At 40.1% G+C, this 22,524-nt stretch overlaps 1 protein-coding gene across 2 annotated transcripts in view; it reads left to right on the top strand.

Moving 5' to 3' along the window:
* LOC137237939 (lipase 3) overlaps positions 1–20,055 on the top strand; it is a 61,293-nt gene extending 41,238 nt beyond the window's left edge. The window contains exons 1-3 of one of the 2 annotated variants that reach the window (XM_067762331.1): positions 7,964–8,978; positions 18,712–19,455; positions 19,520–20,055. In XM_067762331.1, coding sequence (XP_067618432.1) covers positions 8,811–8,978; positions 18,712–19,455; positions 19,520–19,912 — 1,305 coding nt within the window. In that variant the 5' untranslated portion in view covers positions 7,964–8,810 and the 3' untranslated portion in view covers positions 19,913–20,055. Of the gene's footprint in view, positions 1–7,963; positions 8,979–18,711; positions 19,456–19,519 lie in introns of those variants that run through there. The other variant, XM_067762332.1, reaches the window with a different exon arrangement.
* The last annotated feature ends 2,469 nt before the right edge of the window (positions 20,056–22,524 follow it).

The following is a 22,524-nucleotide window of genomic DNA, read 5'->3' as shown; positions in this document are numbered from 1 at the left end:
AAAATAAATCGCACACCAAGAACATCAGACAATCTAAAGCCTGTTTTGATTTAGAATGGAACGGCTTTCTATCCCTAGCAAATCTTTTGGCGCTTGTCATCGTAATACAGGGAACTCAAATTAAGACTTAGTCTATACCGGTCCATGTTATTCGTGCTGTCAAAAGCTTCTTGAAAGACGAGAATACGACGTAATAGTCGTATTGTAGGTATCTGGTTTATAGTAGACTTATAAAGACGGCCCAACTATAAATCTCTATTCTTAAGCCCAATATATTATTTGCATAATTCTTAGCTCCAACTCAAGCTGGAAATTGAAGATTGCGTAGAGATCAAAGAAAGTTTTGGTACAGCAATATATCTGCAAAATGGGCTTTCGGGAGGAAGTACAGACTGTCATCGCGTATCATTTATGGGATGTACGGCACATTCATTATACCGTTTCTTACGTACGACACTCCAGTGTCGCGGAAGGCCCTAGACGAAAACAGCAATGAATGGGGGTTGGAGAGATGTAGTTAAACGCATGTCTTGGAATTTAAAGACAGTGAGCATCGCACTTCAGCAAAGCTTAAAAGGCATCTTTATCTTGATGCCTTTGCATATGTTCTCGTAAGGCTTGGCCGTAAAAGGTGCAATTAGGCTGAGAGAATGAAACATGTGAACATAAGCGAACTACTGACTTTATAATACGACGTCACCAGAGGACGATGAAATGGTGGAAAACTGACATTGATCGATCGTTTACTTCCAGTTGCCGAATATGAGGTATACTTCGGGGTAGGTATGGAAGAAGGTAGGGAATATATAGTTTATACAGACCGACATGGAAAAGCGAAGTGGGGTACATGCAATCAATCTTATCAATTTGTTGACTCTTGCAGCGTTATCCAGGAGGATGTCCATGTAGAAAACAACATGATAAAATCGTATATGGCACAGAGCTTCGGTTCTGACTGCCGTTCATTTGGTAAAGGTTCCGAACGGTACATTAACGATCTATCCTCTCAAATTCAATCAACCTATTCGCATCATGTGATAGTAATCAGACATATTTTATTCTATTCTTAGGCTCAAGTGTGCGCGCTTCAACTCTTTATGATGAGACCCTACCTACCGGAACCGGTTGATATACCCCGTTGCGCGTGAACCAGACTCAACAGACCCGGGTTCTGGAACGATACATCACCAATACATATAGTCAATTAAACTCGGCAATAATTGAGCCATAACAAACTTATTTACATGCGTAATATTCATTCATATCGCATATGTCAACGTTTAAAGCAAATGCCGTAATTATAGAGACATAAAACAAAAATCTTTGCATGAGGTACCTACTATGTAGCTGAGTTTGTGCGATCGTATGCAATTACATCGTATGCCGGTTTTAATCCATGAACGTATTGATTGCGTTCGTAAACGTGAAAACACGGTAAAATTTGAATTGTTGCAATGAAGGCTATAGAGCCAGGCGACCATAATTGTACGAGCAGATTAATTTAAGAGATGACACAATCATAACTCGATGTGACATTAAAACGTTTTAAGATTTTTCACATACAAATATTTTTAAATAAACCGTTCCGTCCACAGAGTTCCTGTACAGAGTCATACAACAATACAAAACTTCCTTAGTTTTCGTCTAATTTGGGATGGTTTTAAGTGTCTATCTGATTTTACACCGTTCACTAACCTTTTCATGTTATCAGATTATTGATGTAGTTTTTGATACACGAGATCTCGATAAAAACCCGGAATTAATCAGAAAATATGGTCATAAAAACAGTCCGGAAACAATGCGTCGGTCTTTTTGTTGTTTGTGTTAATGTAAAACATTTAGCGTCATCCAAAAATCTCTGAACTCCTAGGAGTAAATCGTGGTAAACTTTCTCCACCTTGACTATGCTATCCACAATGTTAAAAGAGAGACCATACGCAGGGCACTTGTGTGAATTGGTTCTATGCTGAGAGGTATATGCGACTTCTGCCGCAGGCTCGGTACGTAGAATGACTATCAGGGGTATTCCTCAGGGAGGCATGTTGTCGCCTAATATATACCTGAATGGTGATAGTTTCCCGAACGTACTGGATAAATATCCGACAAAGTTCCATCAATATTGTAATCGCCGATTTTATTTATTTTTACAAGAAGAAAGAAGAAGAAGGTAGACATATACATACATACACTGACGACATCTCACAGGAAAATTCACCTCCAGTGAACTCATGCATTTGGCCATTTGTGGCATTTCGCGGAGGGCTGGACAAAACTGGATGAAGTGAATCTCAAAAAAAAAAAACCGAGCTCATTCTCTTCACTAGAAAATCAAACGGCGCCTTATTCAACTTGCGGAAACTGCACGGCACAACAAAAAATCTCTCTTCCTAAATCAAATATCTAGGAATAATTATTGACTTCAACAGAACATAAGATATCCTTCGTGAGAGGAATGGGATCAGGGCCTAGACACAAGACAGAAGTAGGGGCATTGCAGTCTTCACAGTCGGGACAATCAGTATTTCTTCCTCACTCTTGCAGTGTCCTTCAGGGGGGGACCTTTGTTGTAGATAGATTGCCCCAGAACAGTAGTCCCAAAACCATGGCAATGACGATTTTTTTGACAGCGAGGCTACCTTAGAAGACAGTTTTTCTAAGCGCGGTTGCCCTTCGGCAGTGATTGGCAATCACTCCGAGTGAATTTCTGCCATGAAAAGTTCTCAGTGAACACTTATCTGCCTTGCAGGTGCCGTTCAAAGTCGGCGTTAAACAAGTAGGCCCCGTCTCACCAATTTTTAGGAAAAATTAAAAGGAGCACGACACGAATCTGAAGAAAACTCTACCTTAAATCTCTTCGGAGGTTACCGCGTCTACATTTAGGTTACATTCAAGGCATTTGAATGCAACTATTTAATGTCAATGTCTTCTTTTCATGGGATTCCGGGGCACAGTTATATTGAATATATAATAAATTTGCTGCTGGGATGGCCAGGAAAGGTTCCGAACTGAATGTAAACGAGGGCGATAGTTCCGTACAATCACCGCTGGACTACCTCCTTAGGGAAATCAAGGATTACACTATAAGAGCAACGAATTTGCTGTGGACTAACATGGATTATTGGGAAGTGTCAAAGTTCATATGGTGGCGTTTAGATAAGAGAGGAGCCTTCCAGCACAAACTAAGCAAATCTGCAATGATGGTCCTTACGAGTGTCATCGCAGGTCATAGTGCTATTATACAGATGGTATACACCAACAAACTCCCTGTACAGAAAATCACAGGGTGAGAAGAATGAGGAGTCGATTCATCACTTCAACTGCCAATAAGCAGGACTCCAAAAAAAAAATGACTCAGATGTGTGTGCGCACGCATTTTCGACAGCATGGTGCAGGTAAGAAAGGGATCTTTTGCTCCTACTTAATTTCATATCATGATGCAAATGGTTCATTAAAATCTAATTAGGAAACACTTGATTGGGCAAATGTGCCCCCAACGGGGGCCCAGCCAGGAAATTCACAATCTGTAAACATAATCTTACATACTCCAGCGCATTATGTATTCCCATGGACATACCAAAAGATCTGGATGTTGTGTTGATAATTGGTGCTTATTATTGGGATGAATAAAGAGAATGACATAAATTATCAGACTGGACTACTTAAAACCATTTAGATGGTCAAGTGCCAATTAGAAAAGGTGGTATAGTGTAAAGTAAAAAACAACAGACCGATTAAAAAAAGCAATAGTTTTCTTTTATGCGGCCGCCGTGTAGTGGTGGTAGCGTGCTCCGCCTACGACACCGAAGATCGTGGGTTCAACTCCCGATCAAAGCAACACTGAGAAATTCATCCGCCTTGCAGATGCCGTTCGGAGTTGGCATAATGTAGGAAAAATTAAAACGTAGCACGATGCAAATTAGAAGAGAAACTCGGCCTAAAATCTCTTTGTAGGGTATCGCGCCTTGCGTTTATTTATTTTATTTTTAGTTTTCTTTTACAAAGACTGAAAAAAAAAAAACATGTTTGAAAAGATTTAACGTGCAAGTACCAATTACGGCCACCGTGGTGTGATGGTAGCGTGCTCCGCCTATCAGACCGTATGCCCTGGGTTCAACTCCCGGGTAAAGCAACATCAAAATTTTAGAAATAAGATTTTTCAATTAGAAGAAAATTTGTCTAAGCGGGGTCGCCCCTCGGCATTGTCTGGCAAGCGCTCCGATTGTATTTCTGCCATGAAAAGCTCTCAGTGAAAACTCATCTGCCTTGCAGATGCCGTTCGGAGTCGGCATAAAGCATGTATGTCCCGTCCGGCCAATTTGTAGGGAAAAATCAAGAGGAGCACGACGCAAATTGGAAGAGAAGCTCGGCCTTAGATCTCTTCGGAGGTTATCGCGCCTTACATTGAATGTTGATGCCCCATCTTCGTAATATGGTTCTTCCGCAATGCGGTGGGAAAGAAAAAGTACGAAGAAGTTGGCATCATCTATGTACTTCGCTTCGTTTCGATCAAACTCGTGCAGGCGGTTAGCCGCCAATCAAAAAAAAAAAAAAAAACAAATAATAAGAATCATATTATACTATTTTCGTGGAAACATCAATGGAAAGTAACTCGGGCTGCACTTGATGCTTCCCGCGGCGTGAAGCTTTCATATCTTGGTACGGGTATGAATACTTTCTGGGCCAAAGTATCTCATAACATGGCCTAAGTTGCGTAGCAGTTCTGGCATAAAAACACAAATTTAATGAATGATTCACAAGTAAATCTTGCTTACGCACAAAAATGGTTCCAAACCGGAATTAGGCGGGAACGAGCGCAGGAAAATGTTTAATAACTTTGTGTGCCACTTAATAAATGTCATAAGTTTTGCTTTTATTTATGTATGTATGTAAGTTTACCGATGCAATTAATTTACGTACATAAATTTTTAATGATATGCATTAAACGGTTTAAATAAACTGTCGGCAAGTAAACAAACGTTCAATCAACCCCACCAACAAAACGCATGCGTCAAAGAGACTAAACCGTGTAAAACTGTGTTATTGAGTCAATGTGTCAGTGCGTAAAGTCTATGGACAACGACGAATAGTAAGCGCATCCTAAGCAACTTGCAGTTGTGACATGCTGAGAGTTAAAATTACCATCAGGCAGACAACAAGTCATTATTAAACACAACTCGGACGAGGAGTACTCGCATGTTATCACCCGCCCAAACCCCGATCCTTCTCATAAGAGTAGTGGAGTACATGTGCATGACCAATGGTTAAACCAGAGACATCATAAAGCTTTAATAATTAACACATCCATGTTGACAATTGTAAGCGCATTAAGTTGAACAAATGTAGAAGTGACAGTAAAAACTCACGTGCTTGAGTCACCGCTAAGTTGTGCGCAGCACAAGCCGGTTAACTGCTTGAACCGGGAACTCTGCTGTGCTCGATGCTCATTGAAAATCGATGAATGCGAATAATGTAAACAGCAAATAATTGAGTTTATGAATTAAACGTACAGCGCGATACATACAGATATACGCCGAGTCTTTCGATGTGAGCTAAAGCGATTGCGCAGCGGCGCACAGTGGGATATTTACAAGAAAGAACTCAAAATTTAAGGAAGCGCATGAAAAAATAAGTCATTTAGAGAACTTATTCATCCTCCTTACCCACACTTGAACGCCATGTTTGAACACTTTTTCGGTATTCCGTCGATTTATTACGCTCTATTAGCTTTTAGCCGGAATATTATCAGTCTCACTTCATATAGTCGAATGGCTGAACAAATATTTAGTAATCAGGGAATAAGTTTTGGCTTCATCATCTTCCTTGCTATATAAAAATTAAGTGCACTATGTGCGCCGGTTCCCAATACGCCCGTTTCTGTGTAGGAACTAGTTCAACCTTAGCATCGAATTTTCTGGCATTATTCCTATCGGCAGCCGCTGTGGTGTGATGGTAGCGTGCTTCACCTACCACACCGAATCTCGTTTGTTCACGCCACGGGCAAAGCAACATCAAAATTTTAGAAACAAGTTTTTTGAATTAGAAGAAAATTTTACTAAGCGAGGTCGCCCCTCGGCAGTGTTTGGCGAGCACTTCGGGTGTATTTCTACCATGAAAAGCTTCTCAGTGAAAACTCATCTGCCTTGCAGATGCCGTTCTGAGTTGGCGTAAAACTGGTACCTCCCGTCCCGCCAATTTGTAGGAAAAATTAAAAGAAGCACGACGCAAACTGGAAGAGAGTAGATCGGCCTAAAATCTCTGCGGAGCTTATGGCGCCTTTTATTTATTTATTTTTTATTCCTATCAACAGCATCTGCAGCTCACCTTACTCACACCGTTGGGCTTGCTCTGGTATACAGCGAGGCCAGTAATCTCTGTCCTTCTTTTAAAAGCGGCGTGATATTCCTTATCATACCAATTATTTATTGAGGCTCGCTAGAACCCTGCGGTATGGTCGATCACGAAGTAATCAACTTTGCTTCGTATTTAATCAAGAGGCGGCCGAGTAGCTTATTGTATATTTTATGCCGTAACATGGAACTGCATATGATGGTGACGCGGCGTAGTCAAATACCCTCAACCCGTTATGAAACTTTATTGTGCGAGTAGCTACAACATACTAGTTCACATCATTGAAATATTACATTGTGGCGAAGGGTTCTTAGCACCACAAAACCATCACCGTGGCTACGTTTTGCATTTCCCTCATCCGGTGTACTATTGCGCCATTTTAAGGCCATATTGTCCACCTGCCATGTCCCTTTTATCCCGTTTCTTGTATAATGGACCTTCGCCTTTGCGTGATCACTCAGCACTGCATATATTTCTTCAATCCTTTTGCGTGGCCTTATTCTGCTTTGTCATTGGAGCTCATTTTTAGGTGGCGAGTGTCAAACCAGGCGCACAATTTAGTTATAGGATTTGTGATAGTAACACAGTTATATAGCGAGCTAATTGAACCAAGACAGGCGCCATTGCAACCACATATCATAATGAAAGGACGCAGCAAACCTCGTAAGCCCTTAAGTAATGCAAGGTAAAGGGATCGTCCAAATCTGTTGATCATCTAAACAGACAAATTAATGATACGGCCATCGATAAATGTCCGGCGAGCACCATTCTCTGAGTTCAAACTCAAAAGTAGCATTAGATGAGAGCAGATTTCCCAGGCAGATGCATGTTACTTTGGCTTAACTTCGATTTGGATACTGTAAACTAGAATCAACGCCGATATACGCAATGTATGTTCTGCATGAGATGTGTCCCCACTTGAAACCAACCATATTTTCAATTGTAATGTGGAACCATAGTCACTACCAGCTGTGAATCTTCATTCCAACCCTGCTAAGACTTTAAGTTTTATTGGACATCCCTTAGAGGATATCTATGATAGCTTATGAATGATCACTTATCTTGCACTCAGATACATAGAGTGTCGAATGAGATTTAAGGAAAGATTGAGCATGGTCGCGATAGTGGATCTGCTTTCCTACCCCAACATTCTTTTATATAGAACCTCTACACTAAGTATTGGCGTTTCTACAAAAAAATTGTATAGTCCAAAAAATACCGCAAATGCGCTATGGAATTCCCGTAAAAGCAAAGGAAAGGGGCGAGTCCTTATATATAAGTAGAGGTCCTTTTGATCTTCTTTAGTACTCCCAAATAGCGTCAGTTATTGCGAAACAGAGACAAGAGTTTTTCTACGCTACGCAACCAAAATCGCAAGGAAGTAGCAAACGCCACTGAATGCCGATTAATCTTCATTTATTCGCTGTCGGGTTCTTTGATTTTGGGACACATTTTGCGTAAAACTACGCACTGTGCGGCGTGGAGGTATTACAGGGGGCATTGTATTTTATATATTTGCGCATCGAACCTCTCGATGAGCGCTTCACATAAATAAACACGACGCAGAAGAGAAGCGTTACACAGCAGCTGGGCTGTATGGAAGCGTTATGAAAGCTTTTGCGGATACCAAAGTCGCGACTTTAAGGCAATCAGTCAGTAAAAGGCCAGCAAGCAATTCGCGCACGAAAATAATTTTAGCAACGCAAAGCCAGCATAACTCGATTTATACAGAAAACCCTTATAAGTGCTTATTACAATATTGAATGTTTCACCTTTTGTAGAGCGGGCGCGCATTAAAAATAAAACAAGTACCGCCGACTGTCAACAATGAAAGTGCGAAGACAAAATAATTCGTAGAAAGTCAATAAATAGCAATAAAAATGTGAAAAATTAAAAATAATAATTATAAACGGGAATGCGCTGAATACGGCGCGCTTATACAACCCATTGTGGCGTTATGTACTTTGTGTACCGCGATTAGTATTACACTTTGACCCGAAAAGCTTAAGTCAATACCGTTATTTTTTAATTCGTTTTCAATTCACTTTTGACAAACGTATTCGAGAGAATAGTTGCGTAAATTATTGCTAAGGCTTCCTTGAATCACATCAGCACGCCGCAGCAAAATTACAATTCACTAAATTCCCAACCACCCGCTTTCCACTCACAGCCGACACACTAAGCTTTTGCTGCAGCTCATACGCTGGCAATTGCTGTTAGTCAAGGTAATGTATGTTAGCTGGCTGCCACTGCTCTATCATTCATGCAATTCGTGCAATTTGTTACGCGCTACACATCAACGTCGTCGTCGTCATCATCTCAAATGCAGTATGTCATTCTGCAACAACTTTGCCAGCCTCTTTAACCAGTCTAAGAACGCGTTTAATTAGCAACGGTCACGCCAAGCTAACACATCGCTCATTGCAGCAGCAGCATAGGCATCATACCGCAATAGCGTTATCATGGCAGTTAGCATCTTGGGTTGCTACAACACATTCGAGTCATTGTTAATATTGCTGTTGACAGCATTGTGTTGCTGGCACTTGGAATTGCACCTGCGTGGTTCCTCGTCGATGGTTGCTGCATTTATCAACGTGCGTCAAACGCGGGAGATCATCATTACAGATGCGGTATGACTAGTGATATAATAAATTACAAAAACAAATCTAAACAAAATTTCATAAGAAAATTGAGGATCTCGTGCAACCAAGTATAATATACCCAGTTGTTGGTTTTAACAATAGCCCACTTTTCTAACAAGCATCTGATATCTACATTATAAACGATTTTATAGAATCCGCTAGGGAGAGTTTATTGCCAAGTAAATTTTTTTCACAGGGTCAAATTTGACAATAAACTTGGCAATATCAATGAAAACGGCTTGTCATACAACCGCAAATGCGTTTTTCACCCATCTTGACTAAACAGTGACATTTAAATTGACCAATAAGTGAAAACCGCGATTGCCCAACGGTATGGCAAATTTGACATTCAAGTGTCATTTGCTAACATGTTGGCTATTTATTTTCGTTTTCCAACAGGCAAATAACACCAAAGTGTGTGAACCAACGGAATCAAATGGATTGTGAAATAAATGAACACAAAATATAAGCCTGGGTTTTGACTACAGCTTAATCGACTTCAAGTCAGTAACCTGGCGTAATTGAAACGCTTTTGACCCCAACTGACCAGCGGGTCAGCTTGAGACAGTTCTTGATGTCAGTCATTTTGATCCAATAAAAACCAAGCATAACTATTTCAATTTAATAATTTAAGCGCATGAGATGGTCACCTCTGAACACCATGTCTTAACCCTTTCACTACCATGGGCATCATATATCCCAAAAATTAAAAAAAAAAATCGCAATTCGCGCCTAATTTAAGTAAGCAATGGGAAGCTTCCCATTTGTAATTATAAGTTTTTGCCCTTTACTGTCAGCTGTTTTTGGTTTATTAAATGAGGCGGCCACCGTGGTGTGATGGTAGCGTGTTTCGCCTACCACACCGTATGCCCTGGGTTCGCAACCCGGGCAAAGCAACATCAAAATTCTAGAAATAAGGTTTTTCAATTAAAAAAAAAAAAAAAAAATTTCTAAGCGGGGTCGCCCCTCGGTAGTGTTTGGCAAGCGCTCCGAGTGTATATCTGCCATGAAAAGCTGTCAGTGAAAACTGCCTTGCCTGTATCTGCCTTACAGATGCCGTTCGGATTCGGCATAAAACATGTAGGTCCCGTCCGGCCAATTTGTAGGGAAAATCAAGAGGAGCACGACGCAAATTGGAAGAGAAGCTCGGCCTTAGATCTCTTTGGAGGTTATCGCGCCTTACAAATGAGTCTATACATTTTACAGTTATATTTTGGCAACTACCATTGTTCAGTCGGTATGTTTTAGACCACAAAAAAGGGGCAAGTACTCGTATCCCGTTGGTGTGCAAAAATGGGAAAACAGACTTTATATTTGTGTAATTGATACCGATGGGCTAATAAGTCCCAATCAACGGCTAGTAAGAAAACCAGTGGGACATATAATCTCAGGATATATTAAATGAAAAGGTTATTAGGCATCAACGGGCACTTCCCACAACAGCCTATGTTACGTAACGCAGTAACTCCGGCTTTCTTCTCGATCAACGTTTATTTAATTTGCAAATTTAAAAACTTGCATTCTGAGAGCACCTCCTCGCACCGTGATAGCTTAATACCCACTCCTCCGTATATTAGGTTGATTGGTAGCTACGCCGGCAGGGGAAGCTCATTTGAACAATAGGAAAATCCGTTGTGATACCATTTAAAGTAACGGGGACATTAGCTACAGCTATTTATAGAACCGTTACTTCACAACGATTTACTTTCGAATAAGACCATTCTCGACCCTAGATAAGTTCTTCGAAGATCCTAGGGAGCAGAGACCGAAATATTTAGCCTAGTTCTGACAAAATCTGAACATTAACCTCGTCATACTACATGTATCTGCAGCAAGAGCGGTTTTTCAATATGTTGAGACGTACCACGTGGTCTTCAATAAGATAGTGTCTGATCGAAATCACCGTAATCACTCTGCGATAGATAAGCCTTGGCGAACCCAATAATTTCTGCAGGCCACTTACTATCCACTTCCGGATCTCGCTACCCGTCAAGAGGCACTGACTGCCCAGCGTTTGCTTATGTCACTTGAGGCCCATCTACAGAGGAGCAGACCGCAGGTGGCCGGGGGTAATCCGTAATTTCCATCTATATTCGTTTCAGTTGTACCTATGCACGCTATGAGATCTGTGTGACAGCTGTCAGGTATATTGTTATGTCTCGAAGTTCAGAGGGTATTAATATTATAAAAGTTCGACGCACCTCTTGCGAGGTCAGGTATTCCCATAACACCCTCGATCGCACGACAGATGAACTACTTAAGAACTTAACAACAGCTTTTTTATCGGAGTAGATATTGAATTCTCTAACCGTGGTAGCACTGCACAGCATCCCTTCCATGGAATCCTTAATATCAGCAATTTCAGTTTGGAAGACGCTGAAGTGATCAGGCAGGTTCAATTTGTGGCTTTCGTCGAGCTCCTGGCAGAAAACTCCTCCTTCAATTCTTCCTTCCATCGAACTTCGACCCATCTGGGAACCGGTTAAACAGTACAGAAATTGAATGCCAATCTGACTTTGTTAAAACGGCACCATGAGCAAATTTTGTATGCTCTAGGGACCCACTCTATTTGCAGGGGAATCCTATCACGTATATACAGATTAATAAGCGGCTCCAACTTTTTTGGGAGAAACGACGGGAAACTGGTCTGAAGTACTTAGGTGATACGTGAGAGGCCTAAGACTTCGGTATATAGCTACTTTTAAGGTAATTAGGTATTAAATCTAACCCCGGGTCAAAATAAGAAATTGGAACCGTTTGCGCCTACCGGAAACACATATCTAAAGCGGTCACATTCTTGATAGTCTGTCAAATTCAAAGGATATTTGCTCCGGCGTTTTTGATTCCAATACTCGTTTAACCTGTAGTTTCTTAAAACGTTTGTAGTTTCCATGCGACCCGCGCCTCAGTGTACCTCTTTTAATCTTTCCCCCAGCACGTTGGACCAAACATCCGCTGTTTCTCAAACCCAACAGGGCCAAAAGTTCTCACCGCGCCTTCTCATGGCTTCAATCTCTTTACTGTGAAAAGTAGAAATATCGAATTGCATGGGCACGCGCCAAATGTCGACCATATTAACAACCACGTCGATGGCATTACGCTACCGACTTCCTTACACCCAAAAATCTTGGGTGTGACGTTCGATCAGGATCTTCATTTTGGAGAGCATGTAACCGCAATTGTTCCTAAAAGCACAGCCGTAAAAAAAAACTCAAACCTCTTGCAGCACTTGGCACTCATTACTACTTAAAAAGCAAGTGGCCGCCCGATTGCATGCTACGCATCACCGATATGGTCGCCCAGCCTAAAGGTTACTCACTGGAAGAAAATACAAGCCTGCCAAAATACTGCCCTCAGAACCGCTACGGGCTGTCGTCTTATGTCCCAGAACACCACCTACATAATAGAGAAATGAAATGCTGAACAAACAGTTTCTGCTGAATACCCATAAACATGGATATCCCAACAGACATCTGATTGACGAGGCTACACCTCCCAGGGGCTTAAGGGGTCATATTCGTAATCAATATGAGGAAATACGGCACCTGAGAACACACCCGTATGAAGCAAAAAATCAGAAGCGGGTCTTCAGTGATATCCACAAACAGGCGTCGGACCTCTATGTCAGGAAATTGCCCGGCGAATCCAGTTCTTAAAGAAAACTACACAAAACTCGCAGAAGAGGAATGCACTCTCCCCAAGGAAATGTGCGTCACTCTGGCTCAACTTCGATTTGGGTACAGTAACAGGTTAAACTCTTACCTATTCCTAATCAACCCCGACATACAAAATGTATGCCCTGCTTGCAATGTGTCCCCACATGACACCAACCATCTCTTCAATTGCAAAGTAGAACCAACGCCTCTATCACACATCTCACTATGGTCCAACCCTGTTGAAACTGCAAGTTTCCTTGGACTCCCGATAGAGGGCATTGATAACAATGTGTGATCGTTCGCACCTATTGGATGGGGCGAAGCACTGCTACAACAATAACAACAACCACCGCCTTTGCTGCAGCCCCTCGGCTAGTCAACTTTGTTCAATCCTGTAAAACTTATAGACAAAGTTTAAATAGTTTTTGGTGACAAGGCAACGTGAATTCCGAAAAAATACTCCAACGCAATTTAGCGGCATTTTGAAGAAAATCCTTCGTAATTGAAGGTTAGGTGACGGGCCATTAGATAGGTGTACAAGCACAAAACGTGTGCCCATTACCATCAGATGTTTCGAAAGTCATACAAAACGCTCAAAGTTCCAAAGTAGTGGGTCCCGATGTTATAACTACGCCCACGTATATGTACATGTTTTCAAAGTTTCACTGGTTAACCAAGAAGAATAAGTCATTAACATGGCATCGTCATTAGGATCACCAACGCGCTAAACTTCATAAACACCTAGAAGAACCACAGGATCACCACAAATCTTAGACTAATTTAACATATATTGTTCCTTACCCTTACCAGAGTCCTTTTAGAGAAGAAATCGCAATAAAACATCAGGAACTTTATTATGAAACAATATCGTAATTTTGGCAAATACTGAACGTCACCAGAACCAAACCTACTTGCTGATTTTACATCTAATAGAGTGTCTAATACAAGCGCTAAAAGTCACTTGCTGCAGCCCGCCGCATGAAGGTTAGGTTGAGCTGGTCGGTCAATAAAGACCCAAATGAATATGTACATAGCACCGACGACTATGCAGACCAGGGCCCTTAATAGAAGGCCTATGCTATTAAATGAGACACTTTTCTCATATTCTCTCCAGTTTTACACCGACAAATTTACGACCGCCTTGTGTACAACTTGGACTAAGCAGATAACATTATCGGGTGCAAGTTTGAAAGAAGTATTTGCTTCAACAACAGTAAAGCTCGAACAGCTCACCATTAAACCCCCTTAGATATGTGCTGTTGACCTTATCAGAAGAACCATTTTTCTTGCTGAGAACTTTTCTCTCCCATACTTGGGGATATCCTATTTGCTATCTATACCGTATATGATTTCAAGCCTTACATTAGAACGGGTTCGATGAGAGAATTATAGGGCTTTATTTGATCGTATGTAGCATGTTCTTTGCCAGAGAGCGTGTTACTTTTCACTCTGTCAGTTGTGTGTTCGGAGACATTGAAGTGCTCTGATGTACGTAGTGGCGGTAAATGTTCTCTCACTACAAGGTTACATCCGAAGTCGAAGATTGCTCTTAGTGACCAGTTGTAAGGGCCGAGTAGAGTAGTCAACAGATCCAGATATTGTATACCCAATATGCCTTACCTTGGACAAAGAAATTTGGACTTTACTCGAGCGACATCTGCCAGGTCAAATGGTGATGTGGTGGGAATCATCCAATGGCCTTCAACTTGAATGCTTCAAGACGAAAAGCCGCACATTGCCAACATTATTCACTATACCGTAGTACCCGCTGTACCATAATTAAATGTACTAATGTCATAAAGTGCCAAAAAAGTTTGCATCAACACCTCAAAACTTGAGTAAAGTATCACTCACAATGGACAAAAATGTCTCCGAGTAGAAGTGTGGGTAACACCCACCCACGCCCTCTTAACCTAAGTCTTTTAAATTTAAGGCATTCAGTTAATCAATTACAGGGTTTACTTTAAGTGTTAAGTAATGTTAAGATATACAAATACGAAGTGCTTCTGTTACGCTGTCGTGTGTGCCATGCGCGCGTGCGCAGAATGCATAATTTTGCGAAAATATTCAAATTGTATGGTTAAGTGTTGCTTTTGTTCGGCTTCCATTTGCGAAATGGCTGTGGCTTTTGGATGTTTTATGACCACTTTGTAATCACGCAAGTTTACTGTCACTTATTCTTTTTCGTGGGTAAGGTATTTGTGCTTTTATTGGGAATGTGTGGTTATTTCGTACAATGTTTAATGCACGTGCTGGTATTTGCCTTTGCCAAAATTGGATATGTAAATAAATGTCAAAATGTACAATTTAACCCAATAAATACTTTGTAGGTATATAGATTCTAATGAATCATACAGACTCAGCACCTATTGGCAAATACTTTTGTGCTCCTGTACGGAGGAAGACTTCTAACACCAAATCGCAACACCGTTGGACCGAGAGATCATTCTTGGCGGAGACTCGATCAGATGAAAGTAAGGGCGGAGATCTCTTCCTTTAACTTTGAGGGTGTCGATATATCGGCGTATGTGGAGCGCATGGTATTTGCTATTTTCCTAGGCAAGCCAAACTTCTCGAACGCTTAGAAGATCTTAGGTGCAACTCTAGAGTAAATGCAATGGAAAAGTCAAGTCACATGTCCACAACCTTTCAGCTGCGCAAATAGTTTTTAAAGCGTATCTTCAGTGCAGGAAAGATGCAGAAGAGTAATGCCCTCATTGCCATTGTTGGTGATCTTGTAACGATATGACCAAGTCCATCATTCAAGGCCATACAACACCCCCACTCCAGTTTCCGTTAGGAACTTGGGGTCGCCAGAACCTTGAATGCTAAATATGTGACCGTATACATTTATTTTTGTAAGTGTACTCCCCTATAACAGCTATATATCGCGCCCAAAAAACCCAATTTCCCACAATGTCGATATGTTTTCCTTTTCGATGTGGTTTTAACTACGCAGTACATCATACTAACTAGTCTCGGGCTCGCGTTTAACCTGCCCATAACGACCACCCTAATGAGAGGTCAAAGCGGAACATGACGAGGTCACCTTCTCACCGTGGCAAATATCCTCCAGTCCTCTTTTTCTTCTTGTTGTGGTTGCGATATCCATATCGGATATATTGACGAAACAAGCATCTTAAGGTAAACGCCCGAATTTCTCTCCAATGATTTGGTATGACATTTACGTAGGCTAGATCAACCTATCTTCCTAGGGTGCCCTCGAGCTATGGGAGACCAGGACTCTAATCCATTCTCTGTTAATAGAAATACTTGTATCGAAAAGTTGGCTACATCCAATTGAAGCTTATTGACTTTATAGAACTCTGCAGTATATACTCAGTAGCTGCGCTAGCGGCTCTTGTCTTTCGGGATTAGATAGGTGTTGTGTCCAGCGCTCTGCAAAGTAGAATGAAATTTCCCTCAATCCCGTTTTTCAAACGCCTCTCAGGACTCAATACTATTAAGCCTGGTAAGCTGTTCAAACCGAGAGGCCTGGATGTAGTGTGAGGGACAGGATAGCACTCTGGCTTTAAATCATCCGTATCTTCCTATACTTTTTACTATGTAATTGGAGTCAGTGGGGGGTCACCGCACTAATCAAACAACCAATTTTTTCGTCTTTCTCCCAAACTTTCCGCCAAAGTTTTGTTCTACTCGAGGTGCTAAATATTGTGCACTCACATACATACGCTATTGTTTATTTTCGCTGCTAGTTTGTTTTGAAAAAAATTGTTTACCCAAAATTATGTATGTATGTATGTGCAGGGCATGCCTCAGGAATATTTGCAACAAAAAACTTGAATGAGCAGAATAAATAAATAATAACAGTTAATGGATATGAAGGCTAAATACGGTTGTCAATCAATAATACCTCAACTCACACACACATACACATCTATGCCCAGTTTTTCAGTGCGAGTTTAAACTACAGTTATGTTAACCACAGTTTGAACTACTAGTTTAACCTTTCATTCGCTTCTTAACTGTTAGGGGCCGTCAACTCAATACTTGACGCTCATTTGGCTGCTTTTCGACCTTCTCCCTCCTACCTGACAAATAGTTACCCTTGCTTGATAGATCGTGCCGCTGACCTTACAAAGTGGGTCAGAAATAAACAAAAACCGTCTCTAGATAATCCCAAAAAAATTACAAAAATTCCGAAATTTAGCGTCGAAATGGCTGAAGCTTGAGGAAACAATATGGCATTGGATTGTTCTAAACGAAATGAGCAGTATTAGAGCTTATAATACGATGAACCATTCCAATCAACACCAAGCAGTCTTGTCTAAAGAGGTAGACCGCCAATTATCTGAAGGGCAGACAGACCTTGTACATTTTATAAACGAAAAGTACAAATCAAGGAGCATGAAACATTCAGAAGCATAGGATGATGTCCTACATCCAATTCTGCTCAATTGTAGTACATCCAAACTTGCTTCTGCGTCATAGTTTCTTACGCAGACGACTCAACGGGTCTGGTACTTGGAACTGCTACAGTATGTCTCCTTATGACTTCTGAACATCATTTACACGGCGAGGTAAATGTTAAAGAGCAGATTTACATGCTGAACCAAACGTCCCAGTTGATTTGTCATCTAACCGACCGGGGTATCCTAAGAGACAACTGTCAGGTGCGGCCGCGCTTCTAGGAGACATCTACATTACTCCAACGTTATATCCGAAGAAACTTGTCCGTAGTCAGAAATGTATTCACACAGATTTTTTGACTTTATTTAAGGTATCACACTGTTATGAAAACCGCATAGCCAATTGGTTGGTTTAGTGCTGCGCAGTTAAAGTATGTTGAAACTGGCCTCCAGTTGGATAGATGAGCTTTTGTAAATTGTAAAAACTCCACCGACCGCTCGGAATCAAAAGCGGGCTAAAAGACTTCTACAAAAGGCAAGAGGTGGTATAATTCCAGCTTTAGCTTAGCTGGTTTGCGACCCACCTATCCAGAACCAAAGAAAAAGTTTCCAGTAAAGTCCTAAGGTCTTCACTCGTGGACACGTTCGGTTCATTACAGTTGCCAGGGGTATTCTTATGCAGTAAATGTTAAATTTCCTAATGTTGAATTCCCTAACATTTACAGCGGCGGCAATGCAAACTTTATAGCAGCGGCCACCGCCTTGGAGACGCTGCAGTGATCGGGCAGTCTTCTGACTGACACCGAGCTCATAGCAGAATACTCCACTCCCAACCTTCCGACAGGGTAGATAATTGATGTATATTGGAACGATTTTCCGTCATCCCAAATTTGACAAGGGGCGACGGAAAACCGTCCCAATAAACATCACGCAGGAGTCTATCCTACCAGTCATGAAGTCGATCAAAACTATGGAGTGTCCTTAATGCGTAAGCTTATATCCCACGTCACGAAGCCGTATTGCCACTCTGGTTGTGGTCTTTTTGCTAATGATGTCGACCGGGTACAGATTCTTGTGTGCAGCTGCAATATTATTACTGACCCCAATTAAACTCCTTCCCGAATTAAGTGAGCGATCTACGAATGTAAGATCCGTGTGAACATCGTATAAGTCATTGATTTTATTGTAGATCACGTATTTCATTGAGGTTATTATTTCCAAACACTTTTTGTGGGGTCATTCGGTACAAAATTAATATGCGAATTACGAATAAGCGACTAAGTAACGCGTCAGCCTCTTACTTTAAACGACCCACATAGGATATGGTTTAACTACTTTAACTCTAGCTTCAACTCATACTACAAAACTATACTTAAATTCGTATAAACACGCTGACATGTATACATGCTTAACCTTCAAAATTTCGCTTAGTAGCTTAAATAGACGTCAATTGACCGATGCAGACAGCCAGGTAGAGAGGCATTATGCGTAAATTGCATAGACATAAGTCACTGCAGTGTCACAGTGTCGCCGTTAACGCCTGCTAGTTATTGTCATCCAGCCTACTTACTTCAGTCACTCAATAACAAATGTACTTGATAACATTATATTTTTCATTCAAGCGTTAAGTTTTAAATAGTCTTCGCGTCTTAAAAATAGTTTATGAGTTACTATATTCTTTCTTTGTTCTTGCAGGTGAAGCGAATTCGACGCGACGGTTATCCGGTTGAGAAGCATCATGTATTGACCAAAGATGGCTATGCATTGGCCTTACATCGCATACCACAATATAACAAGTCGCCGCCTCTGACGCCAACTGTAAGCGGCACATACTCTTCACGTCATCCAGTCGTATTCCTGTTAGCTGGCATTTACGCCTCTTCGGACGCTTGGCTACTTAATGGACGTGAAAGCTCATTACCTTATCTTTTGTGGCGTCAAGGCTACGACATTTGGCTGGGCAACAATCGCGGAAATGTTTATACACGCCGAAATGTGTGGTATAATACGACTGAACGCGAATTCTGGAATTTTAGTTGGCATGAAATGAGTATATATGACATGCCTGCCATGTTGGACTATATAATCCGTTGTACGGGTGAAAAGAAAATGCATTTTGTAGGCATCTCACAAGGTGGTACCATTTTTTTGGTGCTAAACTCAGTGCTACCGCAGTACAATGCAGTCTTCAAGACAGCACATCTATTGGCACCGGTGGCGTATGTGAGCAATACTAAAGGTGTGTTGGCCAAAATTTTCGGTCCCATATTGGGTACACGCAATTATGTGGCCAAAGTATTAGAGGGTATGGAAATGGTATCTACTAATAGATTTATAAAAAAGTTCCTATCGTCACTTTGTTTTGAGAACGAACGCCCAATGGTGTGTGTGAGTCGGCTTTGGCCTGCGGTGGGCTATGACACGCAACATCTCAACAAGGTAAGTGCTGTACAGCTATACTAAATTCTTCTCTCTTAACTTTGTTGCCTTATTTTTCGCACAGTCTTTACTCCCCGATATAATGGCAAATTTTCCAGTTGGTGGCTCTTTTAAACAAATTATGCACTACTTTCAAGGTTATGTTTCAACGAAATTTCGCCAATATGATTATGGTCCCGAGAAGAATTGGCTGCTGTACGATCAACTCGATCCACCTGATTACAATTTGGAGCTCATCACAGCGCCGATAACGTTGTACTATGCTGAGAACGATTATATTGTATCGGAAGCGGATATTTGGCGTTTGCTCATGCGCCTGCGCAATATGCAGGCCATCTATAAGATTCCACGTAAACGTTGGAATCATTTTGATTTTATATGTGGTTTGGGTGTGCGTGAATTTATATTTGATAAAATTATTAGATCAGCGAATTTTTACGAATATATGTATAGTTGACGATTTTATATAAATTTATTTTAAAATAAATTAGGTAGTTTTAAAATAATATATTGTGATTTAGGTGTGTATTTTATGTAAGATTTATATATTTTAATTGTAATTTTATAATATTAAATACAGTGTTGCCATAAAGAAAAGTCGATATTTTGTAGCAATTTTATTTTATTTTAATAATAACTTTCGTTTGAAAATATATATTTTAAATGGTATAAGGTTATGGTTCCACTATATGGTTGGCTCATCTCTACAGCAACAACATACCATTGTTCAGATTGCCAAAATCTGTATGTTGGTGTTAGGCGAATGGAATTGAAAGAAAGCATAAAACTTTGCAGTTCTTGTATGTGTAAGAAAATATTGTCAATGTGTTGGTTGCATTTAGCGTTTTCCCTCTCCTTTTGACAATCCCTACTCCAGTGAGATGAAAAAAATAAAATCAGCTGATGAGATGAGCCAACCATGTAGTTGAGCCATGGATAAGGGACACGAATTTCGATACGATACTTTAACATATCGATGATTTTGTCATTCGATACCGATATTTTGCACTCAATTCTTTTGTGGTGAGTTTTATTGTCTTCGAGTATTTCGATTCCAATATCGCACCGAATTTTCGATAAAAGGTGGAAATACACAAGGAATGAATTAATGTACCAAATAGATGACTTTTTTATGCTTGGTTCTCTCAAACAATAATCACTTTCTAGACTCTAATAGAGATTTTTGGGTCATAATCAACTGAGACGATTTGCCATTCAATACATATGTTGTCACAGGTCTCGAAAGGACAAGCTCTGGTTTGAGGAGATTTGTACGACGTACACAAAAAAAAACTCCAAACGCGAAAAAAATCTAAATGCAGGTACTTGAATGATTTGTTGGTAGCGTACTCAGCCTCCCACATTAAAGGTTCTGGGTTCAAGATTCGGGCAAAGCTACATGAAAAATTTAGAATAAAGGTATTCAATTAAAAAACAGCTTTTCTCCTTCTAAGCTTCTCAGTGAAATTTTTTCTGCATTGCAACTTCCGTTCGGACTCGGCATGAAATATGAACGTCCCGTCCGCCCATTTTTAGGAAAAATTAAAAGGAAGTGCGACGCAATTTGGAAAAAAGCTCGACCTTAATCTTCTCGGGGGTGCATCACGGTAAGTATTTATTTTTATACTCATTGTGCTTTATACACAGAATATATTAACTTTGGTAACATAACGATTGGTTGTGGACAAGGAATCGAGATATAGACTTCCATATATCAAAATCATCAGTATCGAAAAAAATTGTTTATGCCATGTCCGTCCGTCCTTACGTCTTTCCGTCCGTTAACACGAAAACTTGAGCATATATTGAGATATCTTCATGGGACCCAGAATAGATTGGTAGTGAAATCGGATAATAACCACGTCTTTTTATATATCCCGAGTGAGATAACGTACGTCTGTGAGACGTACGTCGTTTTAATTTTGCTCTCAGTCTCCCACAATCGTGAAGAGAGAACATTCTCATTCTCAGTTTTGTCAGCTACCTTTACCAGCGTGTCAGTGGGGGGTGTTTTTCCGTAGTAACTTTTTTGTTTGCTGAAATATAAACGATTGTTTTTTAAAAATACGTTAAGACACGTATCGTTATCTTTTACGTGACTACAAATTTTATATGTAATTTTTGCCTAAAATGGTACTTTTAGCTACTAATTTTTTAAGTATAGTTTAAAATTCATTCAATTGAAGTACAAAAAAAATTTATTTTATTTTAATTTTTTTGCTATAAACTGAGGTCCTTCGAAAAATATTTTGGTTTTTGTAAGGACAGGACCAAGACAAGTCAAACTTAATTTTTAATATATTAAAAAAACAATATTTGTCTTTAAAAAACATTTAAAACAAGTGAATATATATCAAATAAATGATTAAAAGAAAATAAAACAAAAATGTAAGTTTTTTTTATATCTTTAGCGTCCTTAAACTTGAACACGTCTCTCAGACGTACGTTATCTTTCTAGGGTAAAAAAATAACATTAACTTTCTAGGGATATATAACATTTTGGAAAACACAAAAAACCTTATTATTTAGTAAATAATACACTTATTGATACACACACAAATAATACACTTATTGATACTCTTGATAAAAATTTGAAACATTTTTGAAAATGAGTGTGGCACCGTCCACTTCAATCAAAAATCAAAAAACGTTAATCCTGCCATACCAAAATTTTGCAGAGAGCTTACTTTACTATAAACATTGCTTCAAAGAGAAATTAACGAAATCGGTTAAGGACCACGCCCACTTTTATATAAAAGATTTTTAAAAGGGTCGTGGACAAACAAAAGCAGCTATATCTTTACAAAAAGAGCTTTATATCAATTAAATTTCTTTTGCCAAGTGAAATTATAACAGGAAATAGGGAAAAATTCAAATTTTTGCAAATGGGCGTGGTACCGCCTCTTTTATGACTAAGCAGTTTTCTCTGTTTCGGGAGCCATAGCTCGAAGAAAAATTACCGGATCGTAATAAGATTGGGTACACATATTTTCTTTATGGCAGGAAGTATTATTCAGATAATAATGGACGAAATCGGTTAAAGACCACGCCTACTTTTATATTAAAGAA

Source organism: Eurosta solidaginis, chromosome 1, assembly GCF_040869045.1.
Source record: "Eurosta solidaginis isolate ZX-2024a chromosome 1, ASM4086904v1, whole genome shotgun sequence".
NCBI lineage: Eukaryota > Metazoa > Arthropoda > Insecta > Diptera > Tephritidae > Eurosta > Eurosta solidaginis.
Note: the sequence above shows the minus strand (reverse complement) of the source record. Positions and strands in the feature narration are given on the sequence as shown.